The following is a 17,199-nucleotide window of genomic DNA, read 5'->3' on the forward strand; positions in this document are numbered from 1 at the left end:
AGAGGCAATACAGCTCCAATAGTACAATACAACAAAAGAACTTCAACAGAATAGAGAACAATTACACAAAAGTGTGGACAAAAGTATTGGGACACCATTCATGGGACACCAACATGCATTTATGTTTTATCCAAAATCAAGGGGATTAAAAAGAGGTAATCCTAGATGTTTGAGCTTCGCATTCCCGTGTCAGCGATAAGTGCATCCTAAAGTGGCCCAAAATTCAGTCTCCAAAACGAATCACATCAAACCGCTAAAGCTTCAAAACATACGCGATTTGGACAAAAGTATTGGGACGCCTGCTCATTCATTGTTTCTTCTTAAATCAAGGGAATTAAAACAAGCTGATCCTGCTTTTGTTGGAGGAACTGTCTCTACAGTCCGGGGAAGAAAGTTGTCTTCTAGATTGTGGGAGAGCATTGCTGTGAGGATTTGATTGCATTCAGAGACAAGAGTGTCAGTGAGGTCAGGATGTTGGATGATGATCACCACTCCACCTTATCATCCCCAACTCCTCAACTCATCCCAGAAGTATTGGGTAAAGATAAAGATACCAAAGACATGACCTTGAGAGTTCCACCCCAGGGACAGTTTGGTATTCTTTTGTCTGAGATCATATTAGTGAGGCCTTGTTTTTTTAATGCCGTATTTCCTTGAGCCATTATTTCACAAGTAACAGAACTTGACTTCCCACCTATATTTATGTCATCCTTGAGCCTTGTAATACACCCTCTCTTAAATCCCGTATTTAAGAATACTCATGAGTCACTATCTGGTGGGAAGGCTGGACAAGTGCTGAATTCCAGCTGAAGGAGGCCTCCTCAGATACTGTATCTCAGTGCTAATCGGCTCACTCTGGTGGGGCTCGCTGTGTGTAACTGCTTTCAATCAGTGAAGATTTGGCTCAGCCCCTCAAGCTTCCGGTATCCTTCCTAATCACTGGGCCGCCAATGTAAAACATCAAAGCATGGGGGGTGGGGTGGAGGGGGGGTGCTGCCAGGCCGGTTACAGGCGTGGTCTTACTTGGTGGTGCCTTGTGGGAGGGACTGGCTTTTGTTTGTTGTGGCTGGCCTGTGTGTGTGTGGTGCTTAGGTTTGGGGCTGGGCCAAGTTGAGGCTGGATATGAGTGACATTTTTGAACCGGCCAATCAGGCGGCAGACTCCCACTATAAGTTGTATCGAGACTGTTGTGTGTCACAACAGTCCCTTCGACGTCCTTTGGAGTGCTTCCTGTTGTTGATCTTCAGTAAGGGAAGTAAGTGATGCTTGTTTTTCAGCTTGTGTTTGTGTTTGAAGGAGTCCTGGTCCTGGTTCTGGTCCTGGTCTTGGTCTTAGGTGTTCCCTGGCAAGCTTTAGTCTAACGTGTGCATCTCTTTGTGAGGGGGGATGCTATAGTTTGACATCAACTGTGGTATTTTAGGATTGTTGGAGACTTCTTTACACATCTCGTGGTCTGCTCTGACCTGCATCTACAGCTTTCTTTCTGAAGGCCTCAGAGAGCTCTTTGGATCTGGCCATGATGGTGATCTTCACCACTAAGCACTCAACGTCTGAGGTTTACATAAGGCCTCTCCACAATCCTCTCGAACCATGTTCTGATCATCTATATCCACCGTGGTTCGGATGTTGTGGCTGGGGGAGTTTCAAGTAGGCCTAAGCTGTAGGACCATGGCGTTGTAGGACTTGAGGGTGGAAATACCTCTCAAACCAGCAGCTGGTTTGTGGGGTACACTGGGGGGCTCTAGATCGCTCAGCCGTCTAATGCACTGCCACTTTTGCCTTAAGAGTGGCAAGTTTGACTACCTCTCAAACCAGCAGCTGGTTGGTCAATGAGCATTAATAAATGCGCATTTGCTCATTTTGTAAGACCAATAAATAGCCTCAATATCCAATATCACGTCCTTTCAGTCAAACCTCCAACTTAGGCCTACTGAACCCCCCAGGCAGCGTCCTCCCTTTTGAAAAAGAAAATATGGTCATTGTAGCTTTAGTGTCACATGGTGTGAAGATGCTGATCAGCACACATTCAACCGGGTGTGTCCAAACATTTGACTGGTTCATATCTACATATTCAAATGGCCAACAAAGTCAACCCTGTGTCGGCCATTTGACATACTATGCATTCCTGAGAGGCTTAAAAGACAATACCGTTAAATTCACACCTTGTGGAAAGACCCTCCCGGGCTTGTCTCGGCGTGTTTCCCACTCAGACAGGGATGTTATATTTAGGCATGCTAGCAGGATATTATTTTCGGCTAATGTGAGAACCTGGACGTCCCCCTGTACCTGAATTGCTGTCATTTCTGTTTATGTAAGATGTGACAAGTGAGTAATTGTGGGTAATGTAGTTTTGTGCACCATTAATTATGAGTTGCACTCCTATTTCGATTCAGCCGCAGCTGCATTCAGTAAGGAGGTGGGTGATGGGTTCCCTGCCCGTGGTTCCTGAGCGGAAACTACATTTCCTTCCCTGGCCAATAAAATTTTACTATGTTTAACCCCTTTAAGCCCAGGCTTTTTGTTCAGTACTAATCTTAAAAAATACAGTCTGGCCAAGCTGGTTAAGCTGGTTGACCAGCTTACCTCTCAACAAGCATAGGGGATGTTTTCCTCTGAGTTTGATGGTTTAGCTGGTCTACAATCATGACCAGCATGACCAGCATCACCAAGCTGGACGACCAGTTTGACCAAAATGAAATGCAACATACAGTATAAAGGAAAGCAAAGCATACACTCGCTCATCTATCTAATACACTGCCACTCTGGCCCGGAGAGTGGCTAGTTTGGCTCCCGAGCCTTGCCGCTTCGCCATCAGCAGCCAGAGTTGGAGAGAGCACAGCTGGCTGTTAAGCAATGTTGGCTGGCACAGGATCTGTTGGCCCAGCGCTAGTGCTAGGGGGGAGCTGCGAACGGGGGGGGAGGAAAAATAAATATTTAAGGCATGAATTCATAAATCTTTACTATCAGAAACAAAACCTTGTATCTCCAAAATGGCAGCTTTACAGGAGATAAAAATGTAAATAATTCAATGTAAAATAATTTTGAGGCATTTCTACTGGTCCATTTATCATGAAATTCAGACACAATTTGGAGGATAATTAGCATTTGTAAATTATGTGGAAAAAAGAAAATATTTAATTTAAATATTTTTACCCTAATTTTATTTTTACACTTAAACACAAAATCATCTCTCTTCATATCCCGGCTTGGAAAGCCATGCTCAGAGCGCAAGGCCAGCCATGCCACAAAAACAACCATGGGTATTGAACCCACAACCATGTGATCAAACCCCATAACTTTAAATAAGCATTTCGCAGAACTTTAACTAGGTCGTCTGTGACATGTAAGTGGAGCAGGTCGCTAGGAAAGCTGGCCAGGCTTGATTCTTTTTTCAGATTGGGCTTCAATGTCTGATTTGAGACGAGTAGGAGTGAGCTCTCTCCCACATCAAAACAGTGTCTGACAACACTGCGCTGTTAGAAAAACATTGTATGGTGGTTCTATCAGTATCATTTTTAAACCATAGAGGCCTCATGACGGAACATGAAACCTCTGCAGTATCGGCTTACAGCTGCTAGAAAAACACTGTAGGTGCCAGAAGGTCGGTTTGGTGTAACGCCCTCGGAAAAAAATCACTTCATAAGATAAGATAGTCCTTTATTAGTCCCGCAGTGGGGAAATTCACAATGTTTCTATGAAGAGATGTTCGTTGGAAAGAACCTTGACATGCAGTAGAGCAACTGTATGTTATATATTGTACCGAAGAGCTTTTTAAGATTCTTTGTTTTTAAGTGTGAACTGGCAAATGTATCACCGCTAACAGCCATCGCACTTAAAGACGGAAAATTCAGGCCCAGAAAGTTAAAAATCCACCCCAGGATTTCCTTCCAACTGCCTGGGCAACTCTGATGCAGCTAAGCTTAGCTAAATTCAGGCCCAGAAAGTACAAATCCACAAAAGCTAAGCTAATTTAGCCCAGGCAGTTGGCACAAAATCATGGGATGGATTTGTACTTTCCGGACCTGAATTTAGCTTAGCTTAGCTGCAGCAGAGCTGCCCAGGCAGTTGGAAGTTGGGGTGGATTTGTACTTTCCGGACCTGAATTTAGCTTAGCTTAGCTGTAGCAGAGCTGCCCAGGCAGTTGGCACAAACTCTGGGGGTGGATTTGTACTTTCTCGACCTGAATTTAGCTTAGCTTAGCTGCAGCAGAGCTGCCCAAGCAGTTGGAACGAAATCCTGGGGTGGATTTGTACTTTCCGGACCTGAATGTTCCTTCTTCACATCTCTATTCACACTAGAATGCTCCTCTGACCTGTTTTTCCACCTCTAGGCCCGGTATGTTTGAGCCGTTAAGAGAATTTACCTGCATCAGAAAGCATTACTCTGAAGAGCGCTGATCACCTAACAGGTATTTAGTTATTAATTTATGAATTTTTGCCCACAGGCATCATGAACATCGCTTCCTTCAACATTCAGAAGTTTGGGAAGAAGAAATTTGCAGACTCAGAAGTTCAGGCCATTGTTTTTAAGGTAAAGCCGTTCACACAGCTGAACACACATCCGACTGAACCTCTTTGGAAATGGCGACTGGACGTTGTCCTCTTTTCTTCCCTCAGATAGTGTCACGCTATGACATCATTCTCATTCTGGAGGTGGTGGAGGAAAGCGGGAAAACTGCCGACACCTTTCTGAGGGAGCTGAATAAGTAGGTGAAGCCTGTGGATCTTTACGCTGAGGTGGTTTTGAGAGGGAATGATGAACTTGAAGGAACTTGAAGGAACTTAATTTTTTTTCTCGACAGGTTCAGCCACGAGCGACCTTACACCATGAAGATCAGCAAACGCCTGGGGAGGACCGTCTACAAGGAGCAGTTCCTGTTCCTCTACAGGTAAGCAATAGACGCACCTTGCCAGTGTAGGCCATCAGTTGATGCTGGAGCCCAGGGTCACCAATCAATCAGACGCTCACTTGGATCCACCTGCAGCCACACCTTTCTCCAGATTATTAAAAAAAAAAAACACTATGTTCAAATGTTTGCGGACACCCATTCTTATGAATGCATTCAGCTACTTTATGTTGTACCCCTTGCTGACACAAATGTGCAGATGCACACACATGATTACACACACGGCTTGTCTAGTCCCTGTAGAGAAGTACAGCCAATAGAATAGGACTCTCTAGAGCAGATAAACATCAAGCTGTTGTCACCATGCTGCCTAATAATGCCAGGCGTGGGCTACAGGGGTATAAAGCCCCCCAGTATTGAGCTGTGGAGCAGTGGAAGAACTGTGGAACTTCTCTGGAATGATGAATGGTGGAGCTCTATTCAATACTTCTGGAAGGGAGGAGTTGGGGGGTTGGTGATGAGGTGGGATGGTGATCATTCAACATCTTGACCTCAGAAACACTTTTGGCGCTGAATGCAATCAAATCCTCACTGCAACTCTTCTCCAAAATCTAGTAGAAACCCTTTTTTCCCTGGTCAGTAGAGACAGTTACTCCAACAAAAGCCTGATCTACTCTTTTTAGTACCATTGATTTCAAAGAAACGATGAATAAGCAGGCGTCCCAATACTTTTGTATTTTCGAGCGTGTGTGTTCTACCACGCCAATTGCAGGTTCTTCCTAGAGCTATATGTCCAAGCTAAGACCCATTCGTGGGTTCTTTTGTAGTCAGTGTACTATAGCTATCATAAGCTTGTGTTGGTGTTGGCAGGGAAGATGTGGCGAAAGTGACGACGACGTACCAGTATGAGGACAAACAGCCTGGAGACGAGGACGCCTTTGACCGAGAACCCTACATTCTGCGCTTCTCCTGCCCTAATACAGGTAAGAAAACACAACCCAGCAGACATCTGAATCAATCAATCAATCACTGAATCAATCACTGAATCAATCATCAACAGTTTGAATGTTCACTGGGAAGAGCGAGCGAGGAAGCAAAACATTAGGAACAGGTTTCAGACATTAGTAGCTGACCTCACCGATGCTCTTGTGGCTGCAGTCAGGTCTTCACAGCAGTGTCCTAACGTCCTAACATCTAGACTAAAGCCTTCCCAGAACAGTAGAGGGCAGAGTATTGGCTCCATTAGGGCCAGTACCAACCATAGACCATAGACATCCATGTGTTCGTCTGTGAGTCTGGCCTTCAGGGTCTCCATCAGTGCAGTAAGACAAGTTCTTCATCTAAACTCGGAGCAGGTCTTCCGCCCAACATCAGACCAGAGTAACAGAGAGGGAAGATGCACGTCTGCAATCAACTGTTGATCAGCTCTAATGACCATGAAGGGCCCCAAACTGGCTGCTCCAGCAGATTGAAGATGAGCACCAACAGGTTCTTATCTCATGGCACCACGTCTGTCCTTCTCCGGGAACAGTCCGTCTCCATGTGTCTTCACGGATGGATAGAAAGAGATCTTCTGACCTAGACATAGACGTAGAACTACTTCGCTACTGTACTTAAGCCCTAAAATCCTACTTCCACTTTTACTTCACTACATATTTTGGGTGAGGATGGGTGTCTAGTACGTCTACATGTCTGTACGTAGGCCTCCGATAGCTTATAGTTTCAGAGTTCAGGTTCCTGTGTTCATTCTCATGGTGCCAAATATATTCATATTCATTATTTTTTTTTTTGTTATAAATTTTTTGAGAGGCTGACCATATATTCACATGGATGCTGTTAACCTTTTGACCCCTCGGTTTATTATTCTGCAGCAAGTGCTCTGTTAATGTTTGGCGTATTGTGAGGAGTCCCACAGGGTCCTATTATAGGGTGTATAAACTTGATGTCAGTTATGATAGAGCTGCAGTTCTGAGAGTGCTGTAGATCTGCACTCCTGCACACTACTGACACTTTACTGAAATACCAATATATGCACATTTATATTTATTACAAATGCATTTTTTTATATTTATTGTAATTATTGTACTGCATCATTGTGCTGTATTGTGCAATTGCTACAGGCTGCTAAATTTCCTTCAGGATCAATAAAGGACCTATCTATCTAAAGGTTAGGCCTATGTGCAGCAAAGGTGTGAAAAGTATTCCCATTCATTCCTCAGGAAGAAGTGAGTGGAGATATGAGGGTTTAAAAGACTTCTATAGAAGCTGAAGTATCAACTTAAGCTTTTTACTCCAGTAAAAGTGTAAAAGTACTGGTTTCAGAACAACTTCAAGTAGAAAAGTAAAAGTAATGAAAGGAAAACAAAGGTCGAAAGCTTAGGCCGCGCCACAGGGGTCTATAGTGCACTACCCCCCCCTCCCCAAAAACCCATTTCTCTAAAAGCCATAATGAGGAGAATGATCTATTAAAATGTTAATGTTAAAAATGTTGGGCTGCACTAGGCTCCTGTTTCAGCTGCAGATCTGCCCATTGAAAATGAAGCATTTCAGTAATATCAGCTCTATTAAAGGAGCGTCTCTGTGCTCTACTGAGCATCAACATGAGCTTCATGGAGGAAAATATGAGGAGTCGTTGTCTAGAAGTTTTGTAAAGCTGCAGAAAGTCAGACTTCAGAGGCGTGTGATCAATAAGCTTTATTGGAATGTAAATGTGGGGCTCAGTCGGGACGTTTCACTGCAGCTCTCTTGAGTCTCTGCCACGGACACAGTCTTCATACTAGACTACAGACGTCTGCTGTGAGCTCGCTGGAGAGTGACAGGACGTGTGCAGGTGTGATGGATCGCTTATAAACCAATAGGGAGTCAGAATGGTCTCTGTTTATACTTCTCATCCAACCACAGTCAGACTCACACTTTCCGGATGGAGAGATTTATCTGGAGAGGGTTTTTATTGGAAGGATGACGAGCCGGAATGAAAACAAAGGGAAATGAAATAGGAGTAACGAGGCTGTTTTTAATGAGCTTTTTTTTTCTTAATAATTAAAAATAAGGAGTAGAAAGTTTTTGATTGGGTGAAAATGTGAGGAGTAGAAGTAAATACTCCAGTAAATTTCTACTTAAGTAAGTTAACGAAGTATCTGTACTTCATTACTTGACACTTCTGCTCCCCAACATGGTAAAATCAGAGCATCTTGATGATCGTCTTTAGGAGAACATCTCAGTCCTCTGAAGCCATTAAACACCAGCCTACAAAACATCTCCAAGGCCCAAACCAGTGGTCATTGAGACATTGAGGTCATTGAGAATAAATAGCTATCATTTATGTGTGTGTGTGTGTATTTGCAGTGGCGAAAGACCTGGTGATGATCCCTGTCCACACCAAGCCTGAGGATTCCGAGAAAGAGCTAGATGAGCTGTATGACGTGGTTCAGGTTGTGAAGGACAAATGGAAAACCAATGTGAGTCAAATTCAGAGTGGACACCATTTCTCATGACTGCATTCAATCTACCAGTTGGGGATGAGGTGGGGTGGTGATCATCATCCAACATCCTGACCTCACTATAAAGCGCTTTTGTAGCTGAATGCAATCAAATCCTCACAGCAATGCGCCTCCTGAATCTAGTAGAAAGCCTTCTTCTTCTCTGGACAGTAGAGACAGTTACTCCGACAAAAGCAGGATCAGCCCTTTTAATAGCCTTGATTTCAGAAGAAACAATGAATGAGCAGGTGTCCAAATACTTTTGTCCATATAGTGTAAGTCATTAGCCTGCAGTTAACATCCTAGTCAGGCTGCCGTTATACACCCATATATATATATATATATATATGCCGTTGCCTCACTCAGAACATCATGATCCTGGGAGACTTCAACGCAGACGGCAGTTACATGTCCAAAAAAGCAATGAAGGGCCTTCGCATCTTTACCGACAAAGACTTCCACTGGCTGATCGATGAAGACGAGGACACCACCACACGCACAAAGAACGACAACACCTACGACAGGTATGTCTACCTTATTTCAGTGAGAATTCACAGTTCAGTATCGTCTCCATCTACCCACCCGGAGAGAGCATGGCCAATTGTGCTTCTGCAAAATCTAGTAGAAAGCCTTCTTCCCTGGACAGTAGAGACGGTTACTCCAACAAACGCAAGATCAAAAGAAACACTAAATGAGCAGGTGTCCCAATACTTTTGTCCATATATTGTTGCTCATTAGCCAGCAATTATATGCTACTCAGGTTGCCGTTATACACCCAGAAAACTGCCCTGTCTAGTCTTGGAGAGGACGGCCAGTTGTGCTCTCTCAGACTCCGGCTGCTAGCAGTAAAGTATGCTGATGACCCCAAAGCCTCAGTGGTTGAACAATGGCAGAATGTCATTTTGGAGCATTTCTATTGGTCAAGTTGGACAAATTGTAAAGAACATCTATCAGATTCCCATTATGCCAATAGGTTTTTTCATTTTATTTGGTATCCAGTGTTTGCTGCTTGCTTGTGTAAGACTCCCACAGATGTGTTTAGCCTATTACATTAGCCTCGTAGCACCAGTGCAAAACTACAGAAGCAAACATCAGACACCAGTCATATCTTCACTGACTGACCCTGTTTCAGTCAGATGGACGACTGTACACAGTGGGAGTTTCTCCTAACCGTTCCTTTACAGCAGGAAAATCCACTTAGTTTAGGAGTAGGAGAACCTGTAAGCACATACAGTTTATTGATTAGCCACACTGACATTCATGCATCTCCGATTACGTTCAGGATTGTGGTGTATGGACAGAAGATGCTAGACAGTGTAGTGCCGAACTCCGCCAAAGCATTCAACTTCCAGAAGGAGTATGACCTGACTGAGGAGGAGGTAAGTGCTTTTATTTTTCCTGTAGTGTTTGATGCTTGTTGTCATTTCAAGTTTAGAATGTAGTGTTCAGACCATAAAGTTTACACACAGATATATAACGTGTGTGTGTGTGTGTGTGTGTGTGTATACACACACACACACACACACACAATATATATATATATATATATAAAAAAATAAATAAGTAAAGTGTGTGTTTGTTTATTTATTTATTTATATATAAATATATAGGCCTTTTAACATTCGTGTGCTGAAAGGATCCTGCTGTATTTTGCTGTTTTTGTACAGGCCCTCAAAGTGAGTGACCACTACCCTGTAGAAGTGGAGCTGAAAAAAGGCTCCAAAAAAGGCTCCAGTCAAAGTAAGCAGTGTAACTCTTTATTTTGTACATCCCCCTCTGTTACACACACCACCAACATAAACAACCCAGAATTTAATCACCGATGCATCAAAGTTGCTTCAACAAAATAAAGAAAATAATAATATTAATAAAGAAAAATGATAAAATCCCCTCTCATTTCAGGCGCGGACAAACCCAGTGGACAGAAAGTGGGTGGAAAAAGAGGAAACGGCTGTAGTGAAGCTATACGTGGCAGGAAAAAAACATGTTAATGAAATGTTTAGATGCATCTTTTTAAACTTGTGTAATTGATGTTTTTTCCTGATTCCTACTACTACTACTGTTGGAATTGGACGGGAACAGCATGCGCTATCCCTGACATTCTGTTGACAAAATGTAAACACAGCAGTAAAGCTACAAAAACTTTATTTCAGGGACTTCAACTTACAAGAGGGCAAAGTAAATAAAAATGCTATTTCATGTACACTTGCGTCTGTGGACCCAGATGAGGACAGATCGGCAGTCTGTTAGATAGCTCACACCTCCGGTTCACTTCTTCCCGGACTTTTTGATTCCGCCACCAGCTGCGAACAGAAAAGAGGACGGGTTAGAAGACGTGCCTTCGCTTGCGAACATGGCTAAACAGAGCAGGTCTAAGGTTGCGGTCAGAATTCAGAGGATGGACACAAAACTAATCACTAGCCGCTTCTTCTAAATAAAGGAGCTACAAACTGTTCTTTTGAGTGATGCCATTAAATAGAACCATATCTGGAAGGGACACAAGACCGTGGAACCATCATTTGCTATGTAGGTTCTTCTGGCTAAATACTTTGGTATCCAGGGCTTGCATGTGGTGCCACATGATGAGCAGATGGCAGGAAATAGATAGGATAAACAGATAACGTAAAGAAGCTCCAACTATTTGGACACGGCCTCTGGTAATGCACATACTTTCAGTGAGCAACGTTCTTCTGGGATGGTCCATCCCAGCCGGTTTACGACCGTTTCTAAGTGCTACATTTACCAGCTGTAGATGAGCATGGAAATGCAAACGACTGCCATGACAATTGCTCAAGTTTGGATCGATCCACACCATCTTGGCTCAGCAAGACCCTGAAAGCTGCTGTGGTTTGTTCCATCTCGGCACTGAGAGTTGACACGAGAGACGTCTGACTAAGAGATGCTACATAAGCTCATCGCTGCCACCTAGGGTGCCACTTTTGTCAGTAATTCACCAAGTTTTTAGTACATCATTTTTTCTTCAATAAAATAAAATAAAAAATAAAAAAAAAACAGACAGATGCATACTTAAAGGTCCTTTTCCTGATGCCTTGGCTTTCAGTGCCTCCATAGCTTTCTGATCCTCCTTCTGCTTCTGTTTGAAGGCCATATCCTCCTGTAGATTGTGTGTGTGTGTGTGTGTGTGTGTGTAAGGAGAGAGAGAAAACACATGAAAGTGAATATTTAAACACTGGAGAGACATTAAGCTTTTCTATTAAATGTTCTCTGGATCTTCAGCAGTTTTTATTAAACTCACATCATCCAGGTCCTTTGCCTGCTTCTTGGATGCCTTTAGGGGCTTCTTCTTCCCTCCTGCACGTAAAGAGAGATAAACAAGTCAGACCAAATCCACACCAGAGATCTTCACATCAGCACATTGGAGTAGCAGTTAAATGGGTGAACAGCGAATCAGCAAAACACTGACAGGAGGATCGATCCATGAATCACAGTCTAGAGGCCTGCGTTTCTGAAGAGGCTCTCAGCACTTTGGTGTAAACCAAAAAGTACGAATGTAACGGTACAACTTCTGGAGTCGGAATCAGACATTACAGTCAGCAGCAATACGACTACTTTAGTTATTGCGATATGGTTACATCATGGTTTCTACAGCACAGTACTGAAAATACTAATTCTTAAAATGTGGCACTACTGATGTTGTTCTGATCCAACTCATCAAACCTCATAGAAAACCTGATTTCCCAAATTATGAAAGTGTCGTCAAAGACATTCGTCATTTCACCCACCACTAATCAATCCCGTTGAAGCTCAGAACCAATACTGTTACAGAACACAAACAAAAGGTGGTGCGCTGGAAATAGCAGGTGGCCGAACCTGTCTGGCCTTTGCAGTTTACAAAACAGTCGGCTTAACAGTCCTGACAGCGTAATTAACCTCTCTCATTCTCCACATGACCTCCATCCATCCATAAAATCATCGTTAAGCCTTGACAGTTGCCAGTACTTTCAGTTCTTCACTCTTATAATAAAAACCTTACTGCCATGATCAGCAACAATTTCACAAACCCTAAGACAGAGCCTTGTGGGACTCCACACAATGCACTAAACTAAAGTACACTGCTTTCCACATTTTACACACTAAAACTGAACAACAAATCAAGGGATGATTACTAAAGATTACTAGCAGTTTATGTCATTTACTACATGCTTCAGATTGTTGGGAATGTTTTAAAATCCACTGTAATGAAATTTCAGTGAAAGTGGGATTTTGGGGAGGTGTATTTTTAATAGAAGAAAGCAAGCAGACATACCCAACAAATGGGTCAGATTAGTAAGATATTTTAATCAGCACGATTTGATTTACTTTATTAATAATAATAACTGATCTGTTAAATATTGTAAAACAGTGATATGCAATGATATTAATAACGAGGCAGAGAATTTGCCCAGAATCAGCACTACTGCAGCATGGCCTCACTGCCAGGCCAACACCAGACAGTGTGAATTAGCTAGATAGCTAAAAATGATTTTCTTGCTCTATTTGTTGATATTAACATTTATAAATCATAATTACGCTATTATTAAAAATAATAATATTAAAGAACTTGTAACACAGTAGTAGTGAAGCCGCTACGCTGCTGTAGTGTTAGCTAGCTAGCACTAGCCGTCTAGCTAACTCAAGCAGGCCACGATCTCGACCTTTATTTGCTAACTGCGTTGCTTAATTAATATATTTAACCATCCTGTATTTATTATAAATTACTTGATATTTAATTTAAGCAGTTAAAACCCCCGAGACTTCGCTGGACGCTTCACTTTAGCTCACAGCCCGCCCGGATTAGCCTAGCCTAGCCTAGCCCACACGCAGCTCTGCGGCAGCTCCTCGAGCCGTTCGGACGATCTGGGGTTTAAATCCCGGTTATTAATAATAACCAGCCCCGGTTTCCTCCCTGCCTGCTCCTCACAGCCACCTTCAACCCCCCATTTCTCACCTTCTCTTCCAGACATGTCGCTTGTCTGTATGTGCTAACGTGTGGCGCTGAGCTGCTTCTCTCAGGACCTCACAGGCTTTCTGAAGCGGCAGACAGAGGTGCCTGGATAAGTGCCTGAAGGAAACATTAGCTTAGCATGACTTTCATAGATGCCTGCCTAACCTGGCTACCTCTCCTTCTCTCTCTTAGCGGTTCAGAACAACGCTGAACGCTGTTGTTTATGTAAAATGCTGGGGTTTCGCCCGAATACAGACGAGGCTAACTAAGAAAGCGGACATCTGGTAGGTAGCTAAGGAGGATCTGCTGGTATTGTAGCTATAGCTGCATTTAAAGCTAGCTAGCTGCTAATGCTAAGCTAGCGAGTGAATTGGTGGCATGTGATGGATCAGATCATCAGTGCTTGAAGGTTTAAGCGAGATTTAAACGTTAAATGTCACGTAAACGTTATTCAGGCAGATGTGTGATTGTGTGATGGGATGTCTGTATTTAGCTAGCTGGCCTGGGAGTGTAGAGAAACACAGGGGTTCCTGATGTGAAAGTGAAGGGTGATGAATGACAGTAGGTTACAGTGGATTCTAGCATTATTGACATGTGTTTAGAATTGCTGTACATGCACTGATTTAACATTTAATAACATTAAAAGCACTGGCAAGTGAAGCAATCACCATTGATGATCTTCTCCAAAGGCTCCTGTCAATGGATATCTCAGACTGGATGGAAGGTCAATGTGTATATGAAGGAAAATGGGCAGGCTTAAGAATCTGAGACACTTCGACAAGTTTGACCAGTAGACGAAGGGTCAGAGCGGGTCTTTCCAGGGGTGTTTCCAGGTATGCAGTGGTCAGCACCTACCAAAAGTGCTCCAGCGACAGGGTCAAGGCCTTACTGATGCTCATCAAGGTCCTACCTCACAATCTACTAGACTCTAAGGATCTGCCGCTATACCTTAGAACATCTTCATCAGAAGTCTTGTGGAGTCCATATCTTGATGGGTCAGAGCTGTTTTGGTGGCACGAGAGGGTGGCAAGGAGGTTTCTATAGGCAACACTGAGCAACCAGGCAGAAACATCAGCATTTTTGCATGACAAATTTGAGATATTGGCCCACGATTTCCCTTATTGGTGCACACCTGCTTCTAAACTTACTATGTCTGATTCACATAGTACCAGAAAACGATTCTATGACTTGTAGCCGTAGTGGAATTTGGTGCTATTTGGTGTTATATAGAAGCGTTTCTTTATAAACCCACATTCAACATCATAGAGAAGTACCATTTAACATTCAAATAGTTCTTTAAGTGGTAATCGTCCTATGTAGAACCATAGGAGAACCCCTGAACCAATGTAGTATTCTCACCTCTGAATGTGCTTGTTTTGTTACTCACAGGTTCCCGGTTTAAGGTGTGTTTTCTTCCCAGATGAAAGCAAGTCAATGAGGTACAGAGGGAGCTGCGTCCTACCAAGGAGCTATGGCACTTGCTTCTACCTACTCAAGGTCCCTGGCCGAGTTCAGTGGAACGTCTCCATCCACAGAACCTACTGTTCCCCAAAACAGAACCCACAGGACAAGGCTGATAAGGCCGCCGTGTCCACTCAGGAACGTGCTTCAGCCGCCCTGAAGAATGTGGCAGAGCTCGGGAAACAGTGGGGGCAGAATTCTGTGAGGACCATGACCACCACCGTCAATTACTGGTGGGCAAAGTATGAGGAATTTGTTGGCCTCAATGAAGTCCGAGACGCTCAGAGCAAAGTCACAGAGGTAAGCTGTGGTAATCATACACTGTATGTCCAGAAGTTTGTGGACACCTGCTCATCCAGCATTTCTGCATAAGGAGTTTGCGCTCCTCGGCTGCAGTAACAGCCTCTATTCCTCTGGGAAGGCTTTACACTGGATCTAGAACATTACTGTGATAATTTGATCGCATTCAGCCTCAGCAGCTCTAATGAGCTTTAGTACTGATGTTGGGTGATCAGTTCTGGATCACAAATGCCACTCCAGCTCATCCCGGGTGTATTGGACGATGCTCCATTATTCCAGAGAACGCAGTTTCACTGCTCCACATGCCGGACACTTGGCATTGGGAATGGTGACCCTAGGCCAGTGGTCTCCAACCCTCCTTTTGGAGAACTACCACTACTGCAGGTTTCTACTCCAGTCCAAATCTAACACACCCCATTCAGCCACCAAGGACACAGACAGCAGTAGGAGGATCAGGTGGAGTGGATTAGGGTTGGACCTAGAGTTGGAGAGCTATCGTAGACTCATGTGTAGGTCATCCAGTGTGTCCCATTATGTTGGGCTGGATACTTTTGGACATGTAGTGTGCCCTTTTATGTTTTCACTGACAGTGTATGTTTGATTGTGTCTCAAGGCTGAGAAGGCGTTCATGGTAGCCAGAGGAATGGTCCGTGAGGCCCATACCAGCTTGGAGGCTCTTCAGGTTAGATTGAAGGAGGTCAGAGATCGCCTGGACCGGGTGTCACGAGAAGAGGCACATTATCTAGAATTGGCAACACTGGAACACAAGCTCCTGCAGGTGAGGTAGACTGGGTCGTCACAGAGGAGCTGAGGCTCTTCGTCTTCAACTAGTGGGCCGATTAGGGGACACAGATCCGTCTGTCCTGTCTGACCAATGCCTATGTTCTCTTGAGTCCGCTCATTCACTGCTTTATGTCTGCAGGAAGAGAGGCGTCTGAAAACGGCGTATGAGAATGCCGAGGGGGGCGAGCGAGAGAAATTTGCCCTTTTCTCCGCTGGCGTGAGGGAGAGCCACGAGAAGGAGCGGTCTCGGGCCGAGCGAACCAAGAACTGGTCTGTCATCGGTTCTGTGCTGGGGGCCATCATTGGGGTAATGGGGTCCACTTACGTAAACAGGGTACGCCTTCAGGAGCTGAAAGGCCTGCTGCTAGAAGCTCAAAAGGGACCAGCAAGTCTACAAGAAGCTATCAAAATCCAAGCCAATTTGCACAAGAACCAACAAGAGGAACTCCGGGGGCTCATAGACACACTTAGGGCGGCTGTAAAAGATGGAGCTGGTGAGGTGCAAACTGTCAAGCCAAGGTCTGTCTCTGTGCCAGCAGCAGTGCCCGTTGCTGTCCCGCCATCCACACCAGGTGCCTCGGAAGAAGCCGTCAAGGAGATCCTTCTCCACAGCCAGAAAGCTCAGGTTCTCATGGAAGACCTCACACCTCAGCTGAAACAGCTGGGACAGAGCGTGGAGAGGGTGATGGAGGAGCTTCACACCGTCAGGAAAGCAGTCTCGACTCGTCCGGTTGAGAAGCCAGTCATTCAGACTAAAGATACACAGCTCTTGGTGTGTGATACGGAGAGCATCATCCAAGGCCTGGACCAGACGGAGAAAAGGCTTGAGGCTCAGATTAATAAGACTACTCTGTACACCACCATTCTGACTTACACTGCGTTTGCTTTAACTATGCCAGTGTTGTACATCATCTTTAAAGGTACATAGGCCTCTAGTACAGGCAGGTAGTGTGGACTTCAGGGGCCATCGTTGTTAACAGAAGTAACCTCAGATTTTATAAAGGATAGCGTTGGAATTGCATCATGGTTTAATGCACTGAAAGATAAACACTGATTAAAATGTTCAACATCAACCGTTGCCTGTTGACCTTTGTTGAATTCTGTGCTCAGGAGACACCTTCTCGTCCAGCGTTTCTGCTCAAATCACGGGTATTAATGAGGAGTTTGCAGCAGCAACAGCCTCTTCTTCTCTTTTTACTGTGAGGATTTGACTATATTTGACCAGAGGTCTTCAGTGAGGTCTGGTACTGGTGCTGGAAGATTAGTTCTGACACTCCTAAGCATCCCAAAGGTATTGGCTGGAGAATGCAGCCCATAGCTGACCGATAGATGTTTCTGGACAATGTTCCACACTGTTTTGGGTATGTTCTAAGAGATCTAGTCCA

At 44.1% G+C, this 17,199-nt stretch overlaps 3 protein-coding genes across 5 annotated transcripts; 2 read left to right on the plus strand and 1 right to left on the minus strand.

Moving 5' to 3' along the window:
* The first annotated feature begins 1,214 nt into the window (after positions 1-1,214).
* Positions 1,215-10,175, plus strand: LOC140543390 (deoxyribonuclease gamma-like). Its single transcript, XM_072666513.1, has 9 exons — positions 1,215-1,255; positions 4,445-4,530; positions 4,617-4,705; positions 4,802-4,888; positions 5,717-5,829; positions 8,192-8,304; positions 8,692-8,849; positions 9,608-9,704; positions 9,993-10,175. Exons 2-9 carry the CDS (start codon positions 4,450-4,452, stop codon positions 10,173-10,175), a joined length of 921 nt encoding a protein of 306 aa, XP_072522614.1. The 5' UTR covers positions 1,215-1,255; positions 4,445-4,449.
* tma7 (translation machinery associated 7 homolog) lies at positions 10,067-13,378 on the minus strand. Its single transcript, XM_072665758.1, has 4 exons — positions 13,274-13,378; positions 11,582-11,637; positions 11,353-11,440; positions 10,067-10,628 (listed from the first exon to the last, which is right to left on the minus strand). Exons 1-4 carry the CDS (start codon positions 13,287-13,289, stop codon positions 10,594-10,596), a joined length of 195 nt encoding a protein of 64 aa, XP_072521859.1. The 5' UTR covers positions 13,290-13,378; the 3' UTR covers positions 10,067-10,593.
* A 15-nt stretch (positions 13,379-13,393) lies between these two features.
* ccdc51 (coiled-coil domain containing 51) lies at positions 13,394-16,887 on the plus strand. Of its 3 annotated transcripts, none has more exons than XM_072665750.1 (4): positions 13,394-13,554; positions 14,660-15,031; positions 15,645-15,809; positions 15,954-16,887. In XM_072665750.1, exons 2-4 carry the CDS (start codon positions 14,705-14,707, stop codon positions 16,740-16,742), a joined length of 1,281 nt encoding a protein of 426 aa, XP_072521851.1. In that variant the 5' UTR covers positions 13,394-13,554; positions 14,660-14,704; the 3' UTR covers positions 16,743-16,887. The 3 variants fall into 3 exon arrangements, with proteins under 3 accessions (XP_072521851.1, XP_072521852.1, XP_072521850.1); XM_072665751.1 differs by having other exon boundaries at positions 14,691-15,031; XM_072665749.1 differs by lacking the exon at positions 13,394-13,554 and having other exon boundaries at positions 14,547-15,031.
* Positions 16,888-17,199: the final 312 nt, after the last annotated feature.

The sequence above is a fragment of the Salminus brasiliensis genome, chromosome 21, assembly GCF_030463535.1.
Source record: "Salminus brasiliensis chromosome 21, fSalBra1.hap2, whole genome shotgun sequence".
Lineage (NCBI taxonomy): Eukaryota > Metazoa > Chordata > Actinopteri > Characiformes > Bryconidae > Salminus > Salminus brasiliensis.

Bases quoted from the DNA above. Each gene is read 5' to 3' on its own strand.
- LOC140543390 (XM_072666513.1), top strand. From the start codon at position 4,450: ATGAACATCGCTTCCTTCAACATTCAGAAGTTTGGGAAGAAGAAATTT. The intron at 5,830-8,191 runs GTAAGAAAACAC...GTGTATTTGCAG, and splicing joins CTTCTCCTGCCCTAATACAG to TGGCGAAAGACCTGGTGATG. The intron at 8,305-8,691 runs GTGAGTCAAATT...TGCCTCACTCAG, and splicing joins AGGACAAATGGAAAACCAAT to AACATCATGATCCTGGGAGA.
- tma7 (XM_072665758.1), bottom strand. The intron at 11,441-11,581 runs GTGAGTTTAATA...CACAATCTACAG, and splicing joins AGGCAAAGGACCTGGATGAT to GAGGATATGGCCTTCAAACA. The intron at 10,629-11,352 runs GTATGCATCTGT...TTCTGTTCGCAG, and splicing joins ATCAGGAAAAGGACCTTTAA to CTGGTGGCGGAATCAAAAAG.
- ccdc51 (XM_072665749.1), top strand. From the start codon at position 14,636: ATGTGCTTGTTTTGTTACTCACAGGTTCCCGGTTTAAGGTGTGTTTTC. The intron at 15,032-15,644 runs GTAAGCTGTGGT...TTGTGTCTCAAG, and splicing joins CTCAGAGCAAAGTCACAGAG to GCTGAGAAGGCGTTCATGGT. The intron at 15,810-15,953 runs GTGAGGTAGACT...TTATGTCTGCAG, and splicing joins TGGAACACAAGCTCCTGCAG to GAAGAGAGGCGTCTGAAAAC.